The 25,527-nt window shown below is 38.0% G+C and overlaps 1 protein-coding gene and 3 long non-coding RNA genes across 5 annotated transcripts in view; 2 read left to right on the top strand and 2 right to left on the bottom strand.

The window, feature by feature from the left end:
- LOC133527592 (semaphorin-1A) overlaps positions 1–25,527 on the top strand; it is a 533,145-nt gene that overhangs the window by 485,601 nt on the left and 22,017 nt on the right. For both annotated transcript variants that reach the window (XM_061864661.1, XM_061864660.1), the window contains exon 4: positions 21,646–21,754. In XM_061864661.1, the coding sequence (XP_061720645.1) occupies positions 21,646–21,754 (109 nt within the window). The remainder of the gene's footprint in view (positions 1–21,645; positions 21,755–25,527) is intronic.
- Positions 2,103–2,866, top strand: LOC133527612 (uncharacterized). The gene is made up of 2 exons (XR_009800902.1): positions 2,103–2,271; positions 2,729–2,866. It is a non-coding gene; the product is annotated as an uncharacterized LOC133527612 (long non-coding RNA).
- On the bottom strand, positions 3,107–13,798 carry LOC133527610 (uncharacterized). Its single transcript, XR_009800900.1, has 3 exons — positions 13,659–13,798; positions 5,043–5,131; positions 3,107–4,524 (listed from the first exon to the last, which is right to left on the bottom strand). It is a non-coding gene; the product is annotated as an uncharacterized LOC133527610 (long non-coding RNA).
- LOC133527613 (uncharacterized) lies at positions 5,323–6,719 on the bottom strand. Its single transcript, XR_009800903.1, has 2 exons — positions 6,596–6,719; positions 5,323–5,909 (listed from the first exon to the last, which is right to left on the bottom strand). It is a non-coding gene; the product is annotated as an uncharacterized LOC133527613 (long non-coding RNA).

The raw sequence follows: 25,527 nt of genomic DNA, 5'->3' as shown, positions 1-25,527 counted from the left end.
ACAATTTAGTTTATTTGCCATTTCTTTTGCATCAGTAATTTTTTGATCGTCAAAAATCATACTATCAGTGAAATGGCTCGGCTGACGCTTTCCTATGTGACTGTTTATAATTGACCATGTTGCTTTCCCTACATTATCTGCCTTATATATATAATTGTGATTCTGTAACCTATGTGCCTTCTTAATGCATTTTTTTAGTAGAGCTGAGTATTTCTTATAGTTTGCTTTATGAATATTTTCAGATGAATGAATGCATTTAAAGTAAAGCTTTCGTTTTGTTTTTAGAGCTTTTTTTAATCCTACAGTGATCCACTTCGGTTTGCAAATTGCATTAATTCTCACCTTTTTGAAAGGAAAGCACAGATTAAAAAATAGATTAACTATATTATGGAAGTTATTGAAGGCACTATTCGTAGTATTGCATGAGAGAATGTCGGAAAATGATAGGCTTTGTATAGCATCCTGGAACTTTTTACGATGTTCTATATTGAAGTCTCTATCGCCTATAGTACCTACAAGTGTGGTCTGCAACCTTTACTAGTATAGTAGGTAGTTCTGTCTATACATATTAATTAGTAGACATAACTACTACATTGCCAAAAAGTTGCAGACTTGTACTATAAGCGATTAGGAAGAAGAGCGGGGCGCGTCTTCCTTAGTTATTTATTTTAAAGAATTCCGATTTATTTATTTATTTTTATTTTGCCATTTTAAAAGAGCCTAATCTTATTGAAGATGTGTTATTTTATCACAGTTCCTTTCTTCTATATTGGTTTTCTCCTTACCTTCGGTTTTCATCATCAGGTCAGGTCGATTTTGCCAAATTTTGACAAATGGTCAAAAAATTAGGTTGCAGATGGTTTACGGATTTTGAAAACAACTTACGAGTATTGCAAGTTAAATAAAAGCATGTAGGGATACTGTTTAACAATATCAATGTTTAATAAAAACTTGTAAAAATAGGTGAAAAGTGAGTCGGACCTAAGAAGTAGGAACTAATGGCTAAGTGAGCCAAAAAACAAGGCCGAAAGCTGAGCCCCACGAGCTGAATATCCGGACCAGCCGATTTCGTAGCATTCCCGTGCGAAGCTGAAGGCCAAGCTGCAGGAAAGCAGAGCCTAGAATGAAACCAATGCTATAGTGTGAACGAGGCCGTAGGCCGAGCTCCGTATAAGGGCGGAGGCCCGGAGCGTTCTATCGCGGCGCGCCACCATGCAAAGACTGAATTGTAGGAGAACAGAGTTTGGAATTGAACCAATGTGATCTCGCCTGCTGCTCGGCCTTAGTTCTTGCTCGAAAATGCGACTTGCTAGGATGCTTTGGGTATCGGGCCCTATATAGGGCGTTACATCCGGCCTATGCGAATGCAAAGCCCTGCATATGGGCCCCGCTGTTTTCTTTTTATAACATTTTGACAATTAGATCATATATGTATCACGGTTTTGCAGCAACTCGGCAAATTTTGGGCGCCCTACGGGCTCAAAGCTGATCATCAGTATGAATTAGCTGTAAGGTGCAATTTGTTATTTGAAATAATAATGAATAAATAAATATCCTTCCTTGCTTTTCACTAATATTTTTTAAACACAGTATCTTCTTTTGTTCGTTTCCGAGCTCTGCTGTTTCCTGCAGTTTAGCCATGCATAAAAGTTTTGAGACACTCTGCACCTTCGGTTTAAAGTTTAAACTGCTCTTGGTCTTTGCGTACCTAAGCCAATTTTTTTTTTTAATTTGGTATCGTTATAAAGAAAAATAGACAGGATAATAACAAATAGGTAATAATAATGGATCAATATTGTTACTAACTTACGAAAACAATACATTGTAAATAAAACGTGGTAGTACAGGATCCGTGGAGTGCGAGTTCTACTTGAACTTGGCCGGTTCCGCGTGCCGAAATCGCATGGTCAGGGTCGGAGCGCGGGGCCCCCCTTAGGCGCGGGGCCCTTAGCATATGCTTTTTCTGCTGTTCGGTTAATCCGCCACTGAGTATTATGTAACCAAAAAATAATAATTTCAGGTGACTCGGGGTATGCTCTTGAGCCATGGCTCATGACGCCGGTGCTGAATCCTGCCCCGGGAAGCCCAGAAGCAAGGTAGGTACACGGTCTGGCACTGTCGCGTGCGCAACACGATCAAGCGTACCAATGGGTACCTCAAAAACGTATTCCGGTGCCTGGGCCACGACCGCGTCTTACACTACAGCCCGACGAAGGCATCGTCAATAATAAATGCATGTTGCGTAGTATACAACATAATGCAACATTATAGGTAAGTGAGCTTAACATTGCAGATTCTCATCAGTGATAGAGAGGTTAGATAAGTAACGAAATTTTCTTGTTTCGCGGTAGACCCTCAGGGCCTCCGCTAGCTGACGCGGACGCCCGCCGCGTGCGCACGCTCGCGGGTCCTGCTCCCAGGCCAATTCCGTCGCACGCGCCCGCGCCACTTAGCGCTATTCATACAATTTGTTATTAGACGGGGCGTCCGTTCGGATAATCCGCGTCAGCTAGCGAAGGCCCTCAGATTGTGATGGATTGTGGTAGTTGTGACCCCTACGCAGAGTTTCGCGTAATATTCCCTATTAAATGAAGATAAGGGCAAATGGAATAAATTTCATTGTTCAGCGATTGATGAAGAAAGTTTCACATTTTTACTCTTTATAGTGATGATTAGATTTCTTCTTTAAATTCTAATATTCTTACCGATGTTCTCCTTTTTCTTGCAGAAATGTTCCCGAGGAAATCGTAGGAGATATTGATGAAGACGCTCCTCAAGAACTTCCTCATCGTCATGCGCAAAACGGACTACTATTAAGAGTGGCGCAGGAAAAGCGTGCGCGTCTAATAAATACATATTTTGCTTATTACTATGTTTTATTCTGATACAAATACCTACCTAATATACAAAACGTAGAAAAATGCGCAATGCTTTAGATTCCCTTAACTTTGTTATGGCTACAGGAAAAATGGGAAAGAGTTAACCATATTATAAAATGTGTATGAACCAAATCCCTTTTTCCCGCTCTATGTAGTAATATACTAAATAAGTATGTATTTTCTTTCAAGAAATGTAATCAGAACATTATTTTACTAATAAAACACAGTTTTCAAAATCAGTAAACTTTAATTCCTTTTGCTCGGAAAACAAATAGGTAAAAACTCAAAAACGCCCCGAAAACCCCCATATAGCAAATTTAATTGAAATCATTTGAGCCATTTTCGAGATCACCGTAATCATTGACATATATCTAAGGACGGGCCTTATGGGCAATAAGAATAACCGGTCAAGTGCGAGTTCGTTTACCTCGCACACCGAGGGTTCCGTACAAACTTCAAATTTTCTCATGAAAGACTTGACCAATGTAAAAAAAACAATTTTTATTCTTAAACTTCGGAGATGAGAGAGGGGGGGGGGATGGTATTATTTTCACATTTTCCTTCATACGTAAATTTTTTTTTCACAATGAAAATAAAAAATTGTTTTGTAATTTTCAATTTGAGCTCTTTCAAATGATACCCCACTTGACCTATTTAACTAGACTTTGCAATTTTACCCCCTCTTCATATTGGGAATTTTCCATTATTAATACTTACAAATAAAATAAAATAAATACACATCCAATATGTTTGGGTCAGCGTTATTCATTACTATTCCAAATTTCACATCGATAGCTTAAGTACTTCTCGAGATATTTAGCAATAGCACCATAAGGGTTCCTTTTGTACCTTTTTGGTACGGAACCCTAATAAACATACGGTGTGTATTTTTGATATGGCCGCAAACGTAAACTAGACGGAGGGTGCGAGGACAGCGCTTAGCTCAGACGTCTTCCTCTTCCATTATAACTGTGTCTTCCAAGTTCTCAATAATCTCGGTGTCCTCCAATGTGTTAATACTGGAACAATACCAAAATATAATTTATAATAATAATTAAGAAGTGGGTCCTTTATTCAAGGTACGAGATATTAACGGTGATTACTTTTGAAGCCACATCCATATATGTGTGTAAGTTGAGTCTCTCGAGCAACTCGCAGATGGCGTTGCAATCGTTTAAAAAACATGTCACTAGGTACAACAAACCCAAAGGAACAAAACCGACATTAGACGATTCGATGGTAATCCCAGCCAGTGTAGACGTGCCTCGGCCGAGGCGGCGCACTAGGGCGAGGAAAACGCGCGCTCCGCCTCGTCCGAGGCACGTCTACACTGGCCGTTTTGTGCGTGAGGAAGTTGCCTGGCGCGTATGCTCGCTCTGTGTGGACACGGCTATTTGAGTTACTTTTGTTTGGTGACTAACTAATCAAAGATGAAATAAGATTTACCACAATTATGAATGAGGAGTAGAAATTCACGATAAAAAAGCTATGCATTTGACATTTCGAAAGACCTCCGTCTACACTAGCACCCCTAGTGGCGAAATTAAACGCGGTAGCACTCATTCGGGCGTTAATAATATTGTATTCCAAAGGCTCTCATACACGAAAATAAGATCTTGCTCCTTGGAAAGGTCAGAGGATGAACCTATAATTAGTCAGGTAGTTCAACCTCAGGGTAGGAGTGCTTGTTCATTCGTTCGCGTGTTATTACTAGTACATACTACTTAAACAATAAATAATACGTTTATTTGTTAGTTGATATGAGCAAAGAAAATTTGAAATAGAGGTGGATTGTCAATGAAAATTTTGTAGCTACAGCAGATTTACTGCCATCTTTAGGCACACGATTAAAACTTTTAGAACGCCATTTGACTTTGATCCTTATTCTTTTACTGATGTGTCAAATTTGTTAAATATCAGAAAGGGGCGCCATATTACCGGGCATAACCCGGCCCGGGCCTTTGATCTATTAGATGGCGCCACTTTTTGATATTTAACAAATTATACACATATCAGTGTACGGATAAGGATCAAAGTCAAATGACGTTCTAAAAGTTTTAATCATGTGTCGAAAAATTGCAGTAAATTTACTGTGGCTACAAAGGTTTCTTTGAGAATCCACCTGTTTCAAATTTTCTTTGATATCAGTATTAAAAGTCTTACCGATTCGCCAACAAGTCGTGCCCCTCCTTCAAAACACTCCATTTTTGTTTCTGCGCCTCATTAAAAATTTTCAGTTCGTTCAGGATATCCTGTCAACATAAAATATGTTATAGCAAGTTTAATCTAAGTGGTATCACAGAGCACATAATAAATAGCGCCATCTACCACAATGGAGATTATCTGTTCTACATAACTACATTTACTTGTTCCAGCTCATACTAAAGTTGCACAAGAAAGCCTTCATATACCACTGATTTCTTACGGGCTCCCCGTATACCTACTTATTGTGGGAATACAGAATTTGAGTCAAACATATCCATACACAATTTACGGTATTAACAGCTTTATATCTTATTTCTGTTATGATAACTGACTCACACAAAATATAACTATAATAAGTTGTCAAATTTTATGAACATTTAACTATTAACAACAACCAACACCAGATTTGACTATTATGATACTACCAAACGCTGATATATACCGCACACGAATGAGAAGCTAATAGGTTACTTAGGATTGAATAAGTCTAGTGTTATGAAATATATTAGTAATAATAACATTGCCGTGTACCGTCCAGTCAAACATATGACCATGGTCAAGATTTCAAGATAAATAAAATTCCAGCCTTTCAATAAAATGCATGTTAATTATAAGTTTCATAATAACCCTGTCGCGACGGACGCGAAAATCCGATGCCACAATACTAATTCACCTGCGGCAACACCGAACAGCGCCCTCTATGTGGAACTGTGGTAAGTTAACCAACGTAGTAAGTTGGTGAAGCTAGATTCAGTATGGCGCGAAACGCGCTAGTTCTATAAAATGTGATATAAAGTGAGGAAGCCTACAGCTGTCCGGAATCATCTAAAGCTAAGTATTTTATTTACTTGGTGAAAGCTCGCAGTAGTGGTATGGTTTCTCTGTGCGATTATCTCCTTTATTCCTTTCTGGTTCGAGCTTGCCACGTGACCTTGACGTGGAAGCTATTGGGAGCCCATCTTAGGTAAGGCGGACTAGGGACTTATGATTGTGTAGGAGTCTGCGGCTTCGGCCGCAGATCCTCCTATATCAATGTGTAAGAGAATGGCAGGTTTAGCTGCTAGATGCTCCCCGTAAGGGGGGCGGCTACTATAGAGAAAGGCGTTAGGAGTTCTGTGGCTTCGGCTGCTAGGTTCTCCTTTATCCCCGTGTAGGAGTAAGGTGGCTCCGGCCGCTAGTTACTCCTTTATCAGCACGCAAGGGGCAGCTTCGGCTGTGGTACGCCCCCTTGAAACCAGAGAAAGGCGTTAGGAGTTCTGTGGCTTCGGCTGCTAGGTTCTCCTTTATCCCCGTGTAGGAGTAAGGTGGCTTCGGCCGCTAGTTACTCCTTTATCAGCACGCAAGGGGCAGCTTCGGCTGCGGTACGCCCCCTTGACTATACAGCTACTTAGGTAGTTGGCTTTGTGTAACCTACATCCGGCCGGGTAAGATGGGGCTCACTAGTAAGATATATAGATTTATGTGTGGAGGTTAATGGTTTGGAGAATACCATGTTCATAGAGCAATTTTACCCACAGATCTCGGGTGTCATACATTCAGCCGCCTTAAGATAAGCGAAGCAGATTAAGGCTCCTCTGGCCCAGGAGTTGAGGTGCAGAGAGAGTGAGGATGAAGAGTCCCTTATGGGATATGAAGGTATGTATGCGATGCATTCTATACCCCATTAGATTCCCCCATATAACATATAATATAAGTTGCCGCCTTTCCCCTCTTTACGGTCTCATTTATATACCGTAGGCGGCTAGGGGAGAGGCGGCCACAAACCCTCTTATGGGTAGTTGGTGGTGTTATTTTATTTAAACGGCACTGTACGATACGAGAAATCCCGAAATGTAGATTTTGCGATTGCTCGCGTATATATATATTTATTATTTGTATGTTTTATCAATACAAATAAGGTCAGATGGGGTAAGCGAAATATGGAGGCAAGAGAAACACTTGTAGGGAATGGTACGTCAAGTATGGAGCTTACAGGCTTTATGTATGCATTCTTACTGCCAAGTTACTGTGTTTCTTGTCCCAAGTTAAATAAACAATGTTTCTCGTACTCAACCTGATCTTAAAACAGAATTATTAGTTCATAAATTAATTAATTACTCTTAAAATATTATCATGCTCATGCTGCAGATGATTAAATTGTGCTGTCGAAGGTGCCGGTTCCGTCGTGCGGTTGCGGGGCAAGTACACAGCTCTGTGTACGTGGATACGCGTGCAGGGCGCGGATCCACGTACACAGAGCTGTGTACTTGACGTGCAGGCAGGACAAGACGTGCGGGTTGGGCGGTTATTGCGGGACGGGCATAGCGGGCGGAAAGGGCGGCAAGAGGGGGACGTTCGGGTAGTCCAGGACTTGTGGGCAGTACTGAATGCGTGGAGCGTATAGGGCTGGCAGAAGGAGAGGGAGACGAGGACAAATGAGAGGTGGAGAAGTGGGGTTGTTCGCTGAGCAAGGCCGCAGTAACGGTGGCGGTTGTTGGAACAACAACGAGATTTTCAGCAGTGGCAGAAAACGTGCTGCCAGCCACACTGTTCCCAGCACCCGAAAACTCAACGTAGTCGTCAATCTGAGGCAATGAGCACATGCAAGTTTAAAATATTTGTTATAAGAATGAAAACAAGCAAAAGATTGTAAAAACTTTTACCCGACTATGATTTTTTTCTTAACTATAGCACCTCTTCCTTGTCCAAAGTCAGTTAAATATTATTATGTAGTCTATGTCACCCCATAAAAATGAACCTATAAACACCTCATTCACCAAAATTGATTAGTAATTTATACACAACAAAAACATACCGGCATATATACGGCATCCATACGTAGACTGCTAAAATCATAACCCTTCCCATTCTCATAGTCGGGTAAAAATAATTCCGGTTAAACCAAACCAAAAACTTAAAAAGTAAATATATCTGAAAATGCTAGCTTCTGCAAGGGTGTTGCCAGCGGGGAGCAGGTGCCCACCTAGAGAATAAAATCTGTTGTCATTTATACATGATTAGCCGGGTCCACACAGAGCGAGCATACGCGTGAGGCAATATTCTCACGCACAAACTGGCCAGTGTAGACGTGCGCTCGGGCAAGGAAAACGCACGCGCCTCCTCGGTCGCTCTGTGTGGACTCGGCTATATAAATTCAACAATATTTATACCCATAGTCATAACTGCATGCGATTATGGCAAAATTAATACACTAACTATACTTATTAATAGTATTAAAACAGCTTTTACAGTACAGTCAGCGTCAAATACTTTGTAGCAACCAAAGTAGCCAAATAGTTCGGTACACCATATATTTAGTATGGTGTACTACGAAGTATTTGACGCTGACTGTACATATGGTACTACTTTACCGCACTAGTGCGAAAATTACCATATTACGTTACTGTGTCAAACATTTAAAGGGTACCTTATGTACTGTAAAACGTTGTACGATACATGTGCGAATAGGTAATTCGCAACTCGTGTCAATTTAAAACACTCCCTTCAGTCGTGTTTTAATTTATCGCCACTCGTTTCAAATTTTCTGACTTGTTATTATATGCCGATACTAAAATATACACCATTATTAAATCAAGTGATGATTGTATGAAACTTCAAGCTGATCTTGATAGACTGAGTTTATATTGTTCTATGAATGAACTGTACTTGAATGTCGAAAAATGCTGTGCCATTACATTTACAAGAAAACGCAATAAGATAGAGTATAATTATTCATTAAACAACAAAAATTTAAGGGTTTTGTCTGAAGTGAAGGACCTGGGGTTAAATCTTGATAGCGAACTACAATTTATTTCACATATTGACAAAATTTCAGCAAAAGCATACAGAATGTTGGGATTCATTTTCCGACAAAGCAGGGATTTTACAAACCCTAAGACTCTGCAACTTCTCTTTAACGCATTTGTTAGGTCCAACTTAGAATACGCTACTACAGTCTGGAATCCTCATTTCAATGTTCACATTAACACAATTCAAAAAATTCAGAACAAATTTATCAGAACAATGAAATTTAATATAAATTTAAATCTTTTTGCCCTGACAATTTCTCTCTTCAACCCCGTAGAGAAATTCGAGATCAGATATTTTTGTTCAAAATCATACATGGCCTTATTGATTCTCCCAATCTTTTGTCTAAAATTTCAATTCGATGTCCTGATCGGCGAACTCGCTCCACAAACCTATTTGCAATTAACTTTGGTCGTACTACATATGCAAGAAATAAGTTCTTAGCTAGAGCGTGTAGAACTTATAATGAAATTTTTTCTGATATTGATATATTCCATTTATCATTACAACAGTTTGTTTCTGTAATAAAATGTACAGCTAATAATAATATTGATTAGTTACTATATTTCAGCATACTTGCCAATTTGTTAATATTGTTTTCAACAGTTTGAGTTATTTGAGTTTTGCATGTTTTGATATTAATGTTAATTTCTGAGCAACATAATTGTTATTACTCATTAGTGGAAACTGTTTGGCTTGTGGATGTGTAATCTGATTAACTATGTGTGTTGTTTTTGCCTGTTTGTTTCCCAAAGGTTTAATTAAATAAATAAATTAACTATTTTTCGCACTTGTATCGTAATGTACTATTGCAATACATATTGTGCTACTTTACCGCCCTAGTGCAGTAACTAGCACTATACATGCATATATTGAAAAGTGCCATATGTACTGTAAGACGTTGTATGTACAATATACATGCAAAAAGGTAATTTCCTACTTTTTGCACTTGTATCGCAAAGTACTTTTAGAAACTACTTAGCCTGACATTAACTCAACAGATACAATAAACAAGACACAATAAACTCTTCATGATCTTAGTTTAAGCAAAGAGAAATAAGAAAGCTTAGATTACTCACTTCATAAATATTATTAAGAAATTAAAATCAAATCAAATGTTCGACGACCGGTTTAGCCTAGTGGGTCACTACAGCAAAACTATACATATTAAATACCTTTTTTAGAAAACATTATAATAAGCAACTGACTCTTTGACCTGCATTATCATGACCTCAGTAATCATTAAGATGTTAATTTTATTAGTTATTATGTATAAAATGTATAATGTATAAATCCTTTATTTCAGACAGTAAAGTAAATTTTCAATTTTCTACATTTCTTGCATATTTTTTCCTGTCTGTGTGCCATTTATTGGCAAAAGGCCTCCTCCAACCTTCTCCATTCCTCTCTATCCTTGGCAACTCTCGTCCATGTGTTTCCTGCTATGGCTTTGATGTCGTCCACCCATCTTCTAAATGGTCTACCTCTTTTCCTTTTCTTATGGCCTGTGAACCAGTTCATTATCGTTTTCGACCATTTTTCTTTGCCTCTTATTGTATGGCCTGACCATTTCCATTTTAACTTTTTTATTGTTTTTGTGACATCTTTTGTTTTGGTGAGCTTCTTTATGGATTGTATTCTTATTTTATCCGATAGTCTTTTTCCCAGCATACTTCTCTCCATGGAGTTTTGGCAGGTTTCTAGCTTTCTAATGTGTGTTTTAGTGAGAGCCCAGGTTTGGCAACCGTAAGTGAGTATAGGAAGTATGCTGGTATTAAAGAGTTTCCGCTTGATAGTTACATTGATATCTTTATTTTTCATTATTTCCCTTAGGCTCCAATATGTCTTCCAAGCATTTCCAATACGTCTATCTATTTCTTTTGAGGTTAGATCTACTGGGGAGATTATCTGGCCTAAATAGATATACTCATTGACGTATTCAATTGGGTTATTATTGATGAGAATAGGTTCTTGCTTGTCGTTAGTCATAGCCTTGGTCTTTAGTGTGTTCATAGCCAATCCCACCTTCCCACTTTCTCTAACCAGGTCATTCAGCATTTTTTGTAATTCCTCACTTGATGATGAGAGTATTATCAGGTCATCCGCAAATCTCAAATGTGAAAGGTTTTCACCGTTAATAGATAGTCCACATTTCTCCCAGTTTAAGTGGCGAAAGACTTCTTCTAGAACGGCTGTGAAGAGTTTCGGCGATAGTGGGTCGCCTTGACGCACACCTCTTTCTATTCTGATCTCTTTGCCTTCCTGCTCTAGTTTTATTGTGGCCTTGCTGTTATTGTAAATGTTTTTTAGTATTCTGATGTATTTATTTTCGATACCTTGGTTTTTGAGTGCCTGCCAGATTTTCTCGTGCTCTATTGTATCGAAAGCCTTGCTGTAATCCACGAAACAGCAGTAGAATGGAATGTTATATTCCTTGCCTTTTTCAAACAATTGTTTGATGACATGAATGTGGTCCACAGTCGAGTACCCACTCCTGAAGCCCGCTTGCTCTCTTGGTTGATTTTCCTCTAGCTTATTGGTTATTCTTTGGAGTATAACTTTAGCGAAGATTTTATATATATTCGAGGATAAGCTTATAGGTCTATAATTGTTGATGTTATTTTTATCACCTTTTTTATGTAGAAGTATTATAGATGATGTTGTCCATTGGTAAGGGATTATCTCGTTTTGTAAGATTTCATTAAATAGGTGTTCCAGAATTGGTATCAGGTGATTTCTGTTCAGGATGAGGAACTCGTTACTTATGCCATCCGATCCTGAAGCTTTTTCTGTTTTTTGAGTTTTCACGGACTTTTCTATTTCTTCATATAATATTTCTGGTACTTTGCTGTCTCCTGATAGGGTTGTTCTGTGTGTAGTACTTTCACTTGAATATAATTCTTTGAAAAATTCAGTGGCTATTGATATTATTTCTGGGCGTCGCTTTTCGCATTTACGATTTTTATTTATTAAGTTTGGTATCCAGTCTCGTTTTTCCAAAAGTATTTTAGCTGCTTTTTTAGTGCCTCCTGTTCTTTGTATGCACATTTCCAGCTGTCTCAGTCTGTATCTCCGACGGTCTTTTCTCATCTGTGTTTTAATTTTCTTACTTATTTCGGCTATTTCTTTTCTTGTAGTTTTTGTCCTTTCAGGGTTAGATATAAGGTCTGCTCTATTACTCATCAGTTCTTTAGTCTCGTTTGTTATCCATTTTTGCCTGTTGCTTTTGTTTTCAAATTTACCTTTTTTATTGCTGTAGAGAAGTTCTTGGAATTTGTTGTATTTACTCTGTATGTCTAGATTCTTCGTTTTTTCAATAAACTGCTCTAGCTTTTCTTTTAGTAGTTCTGTATTTTCTAGTATTACACTGTCGGTTTGCTTTGCTTTAAAGGGTCTACTTTTTACTGTGTTTACTTGTAACTTTGCTCTGATCATTCTGTGGTTACTGTTAAAATTAATATTATTTAGAGGTCCGCAGTCTCGAAAGTGTTTACTTTTGTTTGTTAGTATAAAATCTATCTCGTTTTTGTGCTGTCCATCAGGAGATATCCATGTCCATCTGTTACTTTCCCGTCTTCTGTATAGAGTATTTAGTATTTTGAAGTTATTTTCGTATGCCAGTTGTATAAGTTTCTCCCCATTTCTTGTTCTTTTGCCTGAGCAGTATGGGCCCAGTATTGTTTGTTCTCCTTCTCCTTTTGCCCCTGTTCTTGCATTGAAATCCCCCATTACTACTAAATTGTTGTGTGAGTGATTGTTTATTGCCTGTTGCAGCATGGAGTAGAAGGTGTCGATTTCTGTTCTGCTGGATTGTTCGGTAGGAGAATATATTTGAATAATTGACCACTTTTCATTCTTCGGTGGTAGTTTTATATTAAGTATTACAATACGCTCCGAGACACCAATGAACTCATCAATAAGTGTTTTAAATTCATTTTTTATTAAGAACCCTGTTCCATATAAACCTGGCGTTTCTCCTTTATAATAGAATATAAAGTGGCCATGGTCCTCAATTCTCTCGCCTAGGCGTCGAACTTCGCTCAGGCCTAGTATAGACCAGTTTATATGTTCCAAGGCCAACATTAGTTCCGTTAGGCTCTCATTAGTTCTTAAGGATAGCGTGTTGTAGGTTGCAATGTGTATTATATCTTCTTTTCCATGTTGTTTCTTGTTTTTGTTGGTGTATAATTTATTTAAAGTTGGAGGGTTTTGGTCTCTTGCCCCCACGGTGACCAGCCGGCTTGGGGGACGTTTAGTGAAGTTGCTACATGTATTTGTTGGTACATTGTTGGTTTTCCGGTTGTTGTGGTTGTTGCTAGTAATTAGTTTTTTGGAGTGGTTTCAGTTCTTGGTTCGGTCATTGGTCTTGACAAATAGTCCTTCATGCTGTTCCTATTTGTTCGTTTTGGTTCTTCTCTTAAGTCACTTTCTTTCTGGTCAGTTTGCTGGTTTTTAGGTGAGAGAGAGTTATTACGTTTCCTCTTTTCACGGTTATTTTCAGGTTTGTCTGTTATGACCAGTTTGTCGAAGCGAATGTAAGCCTTTTTTCCCATTTTTATTTGTTCCTGTTGTTGGCTTTTGAGCTCCTTTCTTTTTTTCAGCATATCTTTAGTGTAGTCCTCACTGATGTAAACATTATTAGTTATTATACTTCATTTTATTACTATGCACAGATTGCACTGTAATTTCATTCAATATTATATAATTATAAAAAAGTGTCTTGTTTAGGAAGACTTCTATGCGGACTAAGTGATGGAAATCTTAACTATGGGAAGCATATTTACTTACCACTTTCCATGCCTGCACTGACTTATTGGGCCCGTGCTCCCTTAAGGCCTGTGCAAGGGCCTCCCATTGCGCCTCGTACCTCTGGGGTCCTTAGAGGCCCGTCAAATTCCCGGTTGGCGAACCGGGTGTGCTGTGACATGTATTCAACGAGCAATCTAATTTGTGCTGCGTTCGAGCGACTGAAAAAAAACAGTCACATAAGTTAACGATCAAAGGAACTGGCAAATAGCTATATTTTTCTGCAAATAAATTCTTTTTGTTTTGTGTAACTTACATTTTTGGATTTTTGGGTGGCATCCTTTCAAAAGTGTAACTTCACAGTAATAACACGCAAACTGCCGATAAAACTTTTCAAGTTGTCAAAATAGCAAACAACGGAACAACATAAACGGAAAAGGCTTTAATATTTCCTGAGGAGTAGTGGGCAACATATTTTCATCACTGTGATCACTGTCACACATTTTTATTTAGTATTATTCACGGTTTCACTCACAAAACAAAACTTTATGAGTTTTCAAACTTCAACAATGACTTCAACGCAGAGGAATACTCGTGGGCGTCCGTTGTAAAAAAAAATGTTTGTGTTTGCCTAACAATCACAGAACAGAGGGCCTACCGTGAACCACGTTCGACGTGTTGCCTCCCTGTCATACTTACGTACGAATTTATAAGTGCGACAGAGAGGCAACACGTCGAACGTGGTTCGCGGTAGGCCCTGACGCGTCGCAGCAGCGTGCAGCGTGTTTAAGTAGACCGAAGTATGACAGACGCCGCGACGGTATTACATTTCGAAACGCCACCGTTGGCAAATTTGCATTGAATTGAGTCTCCTTAAACAAGAAATATTTTATCGAAATATGTGAAGTTCTATTTTCAACATTTTTATAGTAGCGATAAAATTCGGTGGTTTTCCGATTAATATTATTTAGGAACGCACCGTAAATTTTATACTGCGTACTCAACTTGAATTTGCGTACTATTTTTAAGAGGTGCACGTAACGGAACGCAAAACCCATCTGGCAACACTGACTAAGATCTTTCAAAGATATTCTAACGTCAAAGTGACATTGGTCATCCGAATCGTGCAGCTTCTGTCAATTATACCACATACAAACGATATCTAATTGAGAACTTATCTATATCTAAACCAGAACTTAACGATCTCATATCTTTTCCGTATTGCATTTTTCGAATAGGGCCGTATATCCCAGAAGTGATCACTGTGCAAGTAGGCTACGAGCGCTACGACGTAGCAGCTATTCCTCGCTTCGTAGCAAATGGAGCGAAGGGCTTCGATGGGAAAATCATCAAGATTCACTGCGGCTAAATAATTGGCACATTGAGATTTAAATCACACGAGCTTACAGGCGTATTCTAATTTTAATTATAGGACACAAATTGGATCTGGATTAGATATGGATCGAATCCATATCCTATAATCAAAATTAAAATAGGCCTGCTAGTCGTCCCTACTTACAGTATATGTATTTATGTCTAACGAAAGAACATCAAAATAAAAGTTATTTCCATTAATACAACGTTCATTTAGAATTCACTTCAATATTTCTCTTGAAATTAATTATTGAGTTTTAGGCCATGAATAGCATGAATCATGCTGGAGCGTTATTTAATTAGAAACACTATTTTCGTCGGCCATTCGCAATCCGGAATGATGAATGCCATGGCCCGACTGTGACATTATACAATCCACTTTTGATTGGACACGCGACGGGCCAGCTATTGTGACAAAAATCATTGGTGAAATTATTTTGCATGGCTATGTATAGGTAGTTATGTTTTATCGCGACTAACGTTATTTTTCAAAAATGTGTTTTAGTTTTATTGTTACAAGTGCTTGTATACGTATAATGTCACTTTTGATCCTATTTTACTCTTAGGTACAAATACATTCATAATGTAAAATACTTACTAAATACAGTTATCAGCTTTAGTAACATGTATTCACCAAAAAAATAACTTTTTACAGAGCCCTGAAGGGAACGTAGTTCCGATAAAGTCAGTTTGTTCCCCGTCACAAATTAGATACGCCAATAATATATTCTTTCAACGGCAATTCCTTTGTCTCCCCTATGTTTTCGTTGCGTTTTACTGCACCTTGTTAAGGGATGTTTTATGGACCCTTAGTAATCCGAAGCCTTAGATTCACATCCTGATTCGAAGATTGTGTTTAAAGGTCGAGAAACGACAAAACAGTGGGTTTGAAATGGTGACTGTAGTTGTAAATGCACATTAGGGGCTGAATTCCTTGTCTTTCATGCAACCTACAGAATACATGTCCAGTCGAAATATAAATTAGGTAGCTTTGTCAACTATTATTTTATCTAAACACGAACTTCAAGATCGTAGTAGGTTATGTAGACAGAAACTAGTAGGTATGTATGTGTAAATTATATTTATTTTCATAGCTGTAAAAAAATAAAAATCTCTAATACGTACACTGTTATCTACTATAACATCCCTTGCCTACTAGATTTAAAAATAATATATTGACATATCCCGTAGGTAGCGGCCTCAAAAACAGGCAGATGAATTAAGGCAATAATATTATTTATTATGTAAATCTCGTTTTAAAAGCGTCACCATATTTGATGTTTTCATTTCGTTTCGATCATCGGGCGTGAGTCCGTCATGTTTATTGATGAGTGAGACTCTGATTGGCACCACTGCCACCTTTATACGGTCAAATTAATTTAACTCAAATGTTACGTTTAATTGTTTATAATCTATCAATAACAAATATCTGTCACAAATATATATGTATTCCGCACGTGACAAAGAAAAGACACGGTCATAGGATAGACACGAAAATAATTGTAACTTCAGACCATCAATCAAATAGCGATGTGACGCGGAATGGACAAGAGAACACAAAAACATGGGCAAGTGTCCGAACAATAGATGGCGTTGACGATCCGTCGCACAGGGCCCCAAGATGGCCGCCTTTTGGCGGGAATCACTGAAGCGCGTAATTGACAAAGGATGTGTCTTTGTGTTGGCTCTTCGGCTGACCCGGCTTGATGCCAAAATATTTCGCAAGAATATCTGAAAATATTCACTTGGTGGCAAATTTTGACTGTAACCTACATACCTCGCTATAGATTGGCTAAAGTTGTAACAACAAAGAGTAGGTAACGATGCCCATCCCCCATTAGCGTTGTATATCTGAATCCATTTGTTTATTACGCCCGCGCCCTATAGTAACCTAGTTAAAGCCAGCTGTCGGGGCTCGAATCGTGAGTGCCATACACAGTCGGCTTGATTGCGTCATGCCACTTCGCTGCACAACAAAAAACGGTTAGCGCATAAAATATGAGCCCTACTAGCCACAAATTGGCTGCCTACTCGTTATTGTCGGTAAATTAGAGACATTTCCCGTTTCTTCGCGAAAGCCCCTCTGGTATTAGATGACAAAGAAATGCATTATTCGCACACAAGATATCGAACTAAGGCGATCGTATGCTAGAGGCATCGTAATGGTATTATGGTGAAGGTTTTGATCACTAGGGGAGACAATTTTATGTTATGCACTTTATAACTTTGAACATGAATTATAGTTATAAACACAGGACTTTTTCACCGTCCATATATAAATTTGTACATATTCATGAACTGTACTGCATTCCGTTTTTAGTGTATTAGGTAATTCGGAATTTGGGGCGCTGGTTACAGACGTGATAGATTTTTCATCACACTTGCTCGAAAAAGATGTTATTTCATGCAGGTGTACTGAAGGACAAAGGCCTATATTGTTCCCGACTGGACTGGTTGGTTGTTGTTGTTGTTGTTATGGACTGTGAAAAAAAGCTATAAGTCCCTACGGAGTTAAAGCTTTCATATGAACAAAGTAGTTATAAATAAGTTTTACTTTCAAAATACTGACGTTTTTAATTAGTTATATACTTTATTTTTAAGTCATGTCTGTGTTCCACTATTTAACGGGTACCATACCTACTCCGTTATTTAATGATTAGTGCCTCTCAAAATTAGAATTTTTCTTTCTAGTATTTATAGTAAATATAGTACATGTTTCAAAATTTATCGATATTTGCTTCTGTACATATAAAATAACTAGTAGCTAGGCTCTATTTCCAGTTTGTTTAATTTTCCACGCCATAATCGGTCGTCCGTTGTGGGACAAGTTGGTAAAAGTTCGCTGATTAAAACCGCAGACACCAGTTTGTTCTGGACAATAGACGGAGGCAATGGCTTAAACCAAACTAGTTTTCGTTACAGGCATTACATGTCGTGTATCCTACTAATATACTATAATTATAAAGTTTTTTTTTCATTTCCCATATAGGAAATGGCGGTTGTAAAATTAAAATAGGAGTCCGATGAACTAATTTTACTCGGGCAAAGTAGTGGGCACTGGGCAGTTACTAGTAATAACATCCATTTCATATTTAGTACGATTGCATGATTGTTTCTCAATATAGCATAAACACCTTGAAAGTGATTAGATGAACTCAGTTGATCTGTGACCTGAATAGACACTTAGGACAGGTACTTATTATCCTAAAACACCTCCTCGATAGACATGACCATTTTATGAGTGGAATTAATTCATAAAGTTACCATGCACTTTTGCACCTGGGTGTACATAAGTTTGCATTGTAATAAAAGTGACATAATATTTTTACATCATGGACTACTGAGGTCTTACCGTTTGTGTTAATTACTAACTAACTTTTTTAGAGTTAGTATAGGTAGTTTGTATTTCCGGTCTTAGAAATTCAAAAACAAAGTACTTAATCTTAAGACTAGTATTTGTAAGAATATATTAAATATTCATCTGCTCAACCTCAAAGGCATTACGTACGAAAGTACCGGCTATTTTGAGACTTATAATTGGGGAAGTTTACCCCATAATTTCTTTAAATTATCAAATTTCGTGCCAAATATCTTAATTAAGGGGTGAGAAGACTTTTGCAATTATGTCAGGACGCAGGTATGCTTTGGTAAACTTTGTGCATTACTCTAAGTCGAGTCACTATTCAGATCTATTGTACTTGGAGATATTTCAAACTTAACGACTGAGGAAAGGAAGTCGTAATGTACGAAATGTAAACAAAACATATGCCGTGCCACGTTAAACGTTTAGCTGTCATTGACAACTTAATTATTGGGAGTGGCAGATGATTTATTTTATACACATTCGGTTTTGTAACTAAAACAAATTAAAGTCAAGTACAGAGCTGGGGTGTCAATTCGGGCGTCGCCCTTCATCTTTCAATCTCTTTGGTTAAATAAGATATGCCGACTGATTTTTATAACATTTAGGATTATTATGTTATGATATATTAAAATAAAAACCGGCCAAGAACCGGCCATGCTCAGAGTAGGGTTCCGTAGTTACTCTTCCGTCACAATAAGCTAAACTGGAGCTTAAAGTATGGTAGATTGTTAACCAAGGGATGAACTGTGGGTGTACGTCTTTTTACTATGAAGGGGAAACTTTTTACTATAACTCAAAAACGGCTAAACCGATCATATCTGCTATAGTTTTCATTTAATATCTTTCTTAAGCTCTACTTCCAAGATTTTTTTCATATTTATTGGCCCTATGGTTCAAAAGTTAGAGGGGGGGGACACATTTTTTTTTTCTTTCGGAGCTATTATCTCCGAATATATTCACTTTATCAAGAAATGTTTGTTGAAGACCCCTATTAGTTTTGAAAGACCTTTCTAACGATATCCCACACTGTAGGGTTGAAGCAAAAAAAAATGTTCACCCCCACTTTACGTGTAGGGGAGGTACCCTAAAAAAAATTAAATTTTTAGATTTTATTGTACGACTTTGTCGGCTTTATTGATTTATATATCCATGCCAAATTTCAGCTTTCTAGCACTAACGACCACGGAGCAAAGCCTCGGACAGACAGACAGACAGACAGACAGACAGACAGACAGACAGACGGACATGGCGAAACTATAAGGGTTCCTAGTTGACTACGGAACCCTAAAAACAATGGTATATTATAGGTGTAGGCTAAGGGCCGGCGTAGCTTTATTTAACGTTCATAAGCGCATTGTAATATGCCTACTTGGATAATGAAGTATTTTGATCTATAACAACCATTTCACAATCACAACCTAAGCAAGTAAAAAAGAAGTGATCACCGCATATTTCAAGATACTGAGTAATCAGTCAGTAGCTTGAAATATGCGGCTAGGTAATCACCTAGAGGCGTATTCTGATTGTAATAACAGGTTATGAATTTGATCTGGATTTGTTATATGATCTGTCAGTGTCAAAAGTGACATTTTTCAACCAGAAACGTCACTGACAGATCATATTTATTTCAAATCCAGATCAAATTCATAATATTTTAAAAAACCTGAAAAATCAACGTACATACAGGTTGCGATAAATTAGTCAGTTTGCCGATAGATGGCGCTGTACACAAGTAAGCTTAGTATACTTCTGGTTAAAAGTTTTTCGTGTTTATAGTTACATGAGATAAGTGAAAGAGAACCCTCGGTGCGCGAGTGAAACGAACCTAGCACTCGACCAGGTTTTTTATTATGCAATAGTATAACTTCACTATCTACTTGCTGATTTTCGTAATTAAAGCTCCCGTTAGATCTACCTATTTAAAACCTTGTACAACTCTCCTCTCACCTAAGGCTGCTCACAAACGAATGTAACGCGGCTGTATAGCGCAGGTCCAAAGCCACTGAAGGCAACAATCGTTCCAGCAAACTTCACCTGAAATCTCCAACTCCAAGTTGTTCGATTAAAACCACGAACAAACATTATGCTTATAACTTTGAGGCCACATGTTTCCATCTTAAAATGAGCTACCTCGTTCCCCGAAATAAACATAAACTTGGGATAACGAGGTGTTTCTGTTGTTTCGCGGGAGGTCCACGTGGGCTGGCCGAGGTCTGGGCGAGCCTATTAGGTGGAGAGTGGCCACGGTAACAAGTCCGTAACGATTGTTTGAAGAAGCCTTTTTAGAACTCGAGAGACGCAGTAAAGAAAATCCTTTTCGACTTTACGTGATTTTATTGTTTTAGGCCGTTGCTAAGCAAGCAGGCGTAATGTCATTTAATTTATTCTTGGGGCTAACAAGGAGAATCTTGAATAGCTGTTTCACCGCCGACTAAGAAGCAAGTAGTTAGGTTACGAATATATCCTAGCTAAACATACTCTAATATAAATAAAACATAGTATGTACCTATCTTTGATCAGGGTCACGTTCAGTTCAGGGTTCATAGTTGACACTACTGTAATATGGCAATTAGCCACTTTCAGCATTTCGCAGTAAAACATTGGTTTACTCCCACATAAACGCAAGTTGTTTGTATCAGCTCAGCATAATATACACGGTGTAACATGAGGAAACCGAAAGATTTTAACAGTGTATTCCTGATCACATATAGAGACTAAAATGTCATATAAACTTTTCTGGATTTCGCCTAGTTTCAGTTCAAAACAAAACAAAACATCTTTTTATTGTAACTTACTGCGAAACGACTTTTGGGTGGCGATGATACCATTATGGGGCCGTAGTCTAAATATCCTGATTGATAGATGTCAAAAAGTGACAAATAACCTTTTGCAAAAACTAGGTTTTACAAAAAAACGTAAAAATTCATTTTCAGTGCCAGTTTTACCATTAACTTTTTATGTACATGTATTGTACAAATACATTAAAAAAATTGAAAAAAGAAAAACAAATAAATCTTTTTAGGCGAAATTTACTTAAACTCATATAAAATGTTTTCCTTCTTTTGGCCTCGAGAAGTGCGTGGTTAAAATCTTTCGGTTTCCTCATGTTACACCGTGTATAGGCAGGTTTTTAGAGAATATACGTTTGGTGTGGGGTAGGTGTTTCACTATACACTCCCTGTCCCTGCTCAAGACGATAGAACAAGATTACTCTTGTTATTTGACTAATAGCAAGGACTATTCCGTTTCTAGTTTGTTTATCGATTTTCACCTTATGTCTGTTTGTTCCAGAAATGTGGTGTACAACCTCAGTTTGACAGACTTGACAGAACAGCGTCGGCTGGTCTGGTACTCGCCGGAGAATGACGTCAAAATGTGTGTCGTCAAGGGAAAGGATGAGGTTAGTAATATTGATTGATTTCTTATTGATTTCATTATTGTATGTATTTCTTGGCCAGCTAAAGCATCATACAACGAGATCACCAGGTATGTGCGCAGGCATTTCCTTAATCCCTTAAGTCTAGACGTCAAACAAGTACTTTCTATTTAATTTAATACAGTCCATTTTGAATCCCTCTTGGTATCTTGAGGGCTCGCATACATATTTATTTTCGCACAAATATAGGTTTAAAGGCACTACCATATATTTTGGGTTTTTATTTTATTATTGTTTGGCTTGACGATTCTTTTCAGGCGAAAATTTCAATTTTATAATTCTCCTTCTCCTCGCGTTGTCCCCGCATTTTGCCACGTCTTATAGGAGCCTGGGGTCCGCTTGACAACTAATCCCAAGATTTGGCGTAGGCACTAGTTTTTATGAAAGCGACGGCCATCTGACCTTCCTACCAGAGGGTAAACTAGGCCTTATTGGGATTAGTCCGGTTTCCTCACGATGTTTTCCTTCACCGAAAAGCGACGGTAAATATCAAATGATATTTCGTACATAAGTTCCGAAAAACTCATTGGCACGAGCCGGGGTTTGAACCAGCGACCTACATTCCATTCATTCATTTCCATTTTAGGTATAATAAATCTGAATCTAAATCTATTTATACTCTAGACCGAAGAGCTGGCGGCTTCCTCGCACAACGTATCAGTATAGAGATACAACGAGGAAATGCCGCCAGCATCCTTGGTACAATGCCTCAAGGGCCTATTTTAGATATAAGCTAGTTATAGTAATCATCTGTATATAGATATATTTTAATTTAGATTAGTTTTTACCATTTTGTTTTATTATGTGCTGTATGTTTCCCATTAAATGTAATTTGTAGAAGTTAGTAACAAATAGTAGTTAATGTTCTTAAATTAAAAGTATCATCTGTATATATCCATTATGTATATTGTTACTGTGAATAAATAAAATACTTTAGAGTTGCAATGTTTGTATTACAAATATACCTAAGTTTCTTCTAGTATATCAAGAGATTGACATAGTTATATATTCACAGAACTGTTATCGATAAGTAACTAACTCAACTCTATAGATAATATTTATGAACATTTTCAATGATGATAGCTACCGTGAAGTATATCTTTTTTAATTAATTAGCCATTATTTTATGATTGTCAGGTACCTACTATACAATAGTTTTCGTTTTTATATTTAGGTACTATTTAGTGAGGAAATGTAAATGTCGATTTGTATTTGAATATTATTCATATACAGTTGTACATGTAATACAATTGTCGCGTTAGCTACAAAATAAAGTGGAATATTAAGCATTGTGAAGGTTAGGCACGGGAGGTCAACATTGCTGCCAAATGAAACACATCATTTCACCACACCAATGCGAGAAATATAGTAGCTGTAAAATATTACAATTGTCATAAATTGTTCGGAAAGAGAAGAGTCGTAGAATGTATTGGGCCCCATACATTCCATGACTCTTCTCTTTCCGCACAGACTATACCAGCTAACATAAAGAAACAAAACTAAAAATTGCATAAAATTACTCTAGATGCCAACTTTACACACTGATTTCAAAGATTAAAGAGAGGTTCCCGTGCAGGTGGTGAAGATTGTTTTCAATATAACATACTCCTAAAAAAATATTTTTAATTAATTAAAGAAAGTATCTCTGACAATTTAATCCGGTAAAATCCTGCCACTGCAAAATTGTTTCCGTTTTAAACAATGTACCTTGGGTGCAATATCGTTACCTGGCACCACCTTGCGTTGAATAATTGAATTTAGAACGACTCCATAGTGTAATGTCATATCCGGGAAACGACGTCGAATACCGGTGGCTTACAGCACCAAGTACTGTAGTAAGTTTTTTATTAACTTAGTTTTAAAGTGAAACAATACGATAAATGTTTACTCAAAGTAAATATTCAGCCTTTTAATGTTCTTTTTACGACTCCCTGTTCATATTTCATGTAGAAAGAAAATAAATACGCCGTTAGCGTAATTACTCTTATTTACGATGGTTTGCCGTAACCTACTGTTTAACACATTCAGTGCCGATGACATGGGAAAATGCGTATGTAGCGAAAAGCAACCACGGCACGAGTGCCCGCCTGGCGGGTTGCTGGTAGTGAATACGTTAAGTATACAAGACCGTAAAATTGCTGAACAAATGAAGAGTTACTGACGAAATACATCCCATTGATATTGACTCAAATGTACTGTTTACTAGTTGAATAAAGCTTCACAAAAACAAAGGCCTGGAGGCGGTCGCCGGCCCGTATGGAAACTCCGCCGTGCGCCCTTTGCGCCGTCGCTCCACAGCTGATTGCTTAGCGCTCGTGGGACGGTCGGAAATTCATGCTTCAATTGCACACGACCGAGGCCCGTTTACTCCGCCCTAAGCACTCGCTAGACGTGCGAAGACTTCCGTCGATCTCTAACCAGATTTGGCCGGTTTAAATCCGTCCTAAGGCTTCGATTATAGACGAACTTCCGAGTTGTGAAACACAATCTTCAACAATTTGACCGACTCGAGAGAACTTGGAATTAGGTTCTAAACACAAACGTTCTAAAATTCAATCGTCGTTCGGTTCGGGTTCTTGTTTCGAATTCCGCGCTCAGTATTCACAAGAGTGTTCTGAATTCGAAAGTTGTAACACACTGGCAGAGGAACACGGTCCGCCGAGTGGTTGGTGCAAGCGTGGAATAGTGCGGCGAAATGGGAACAGTTTCAAGGATCGAAACACTCCAAGCTGTATTGTATAGATAACACGTATAGAACGGAACGAATCGTAGTGGGATGCGTTCAGCTGATAGCTTGCGTAATGGACGCAGCTGACGCTCGTTCAATGCGAACATTGAATCACTATTAACGCTTTTGAAGACTCACCGCTACACTATAGAAGGACAAAATTTCGCAAAAAATTCCATTGACATAGAACTCTATTCGTTCTTGTACTCGTTGCACAAACAATAGAACCAATATTGCTTTGAGGCACACCGTTTACTAAATTCGCTCCAGTAAACTTTTAGTACATTCTTCAACGAATGCGATAAAATATGTAAGTACAAAAATATGGACTGGCAGCTATCTATTTGCTGCGAGCGTGAATAAAACAATAGAGGTACTATGTAGGTAGTCAAAGGAGTCAATAAGTTTCTTAGCTAGAATAAGCCAACTGAATAGCTATTGTTCACAAACACATGCTTGCAGCGGGCTGCGGCAACCGGCATAATCTCTATTATCTCAATTTAATATAGCATGAATGTCTTCATTGTTAGGGATTACGGTTTCAAAGCCGTCAGATTCGACGGAATAATCTCACGACATCTTGTATCGCCTACAGAAGGTGTAGCGAGGGCAGCGAGGCGAAACAAGTTGCTTTAATATACGTTTGTATTAGAAATAAACACCTTTTGAGGTACCAAAAATATCTGATGCTCAAAATTACTAATTGCGGAATAGTAAAGCCAAAAATCCACCTAGCAGAATACTAGTTTGTATGTAAAATTGTCAGTACGGAATGCAATTTGAATACGTTTAAAACTTCTAACGTTCGCATAATAAGTATTTAAACTAATTTTGATGCGGCTTCTCCCATTTTCTTCGTCTTTCAGCGAATTAATTTCCGGACTAGTTTAAATTGGTGGGTATCATCTAATTCCATTTGCGTCACTAGTCTAAATTACATCAACACAATCTGCTTGTTAATGTAGTTTGATAAAGCATTGAGGAATGGTTATACTAGAATGAGCATTGG

The sequence above is a fragment of the Cydia pomonella genome, chromosome 18, assembly GCF_033807575.1.
Source record: "Cydia pomonella isolate Wapato2018A chromosome 18, ilCydPomo1, whole genome shotgun sequence".
In the NCBI taxonomy this organism is placed as follows: domain Eukaryota; kingdom Metazoa; phylum Arthropoda; class Insecta; order Lepidoptera; family Tortricidae; genus Cydia; species Cydia pomonella.
This window is presented reverse-complemented; position numbering and strand designations above follow the sequence as displayed.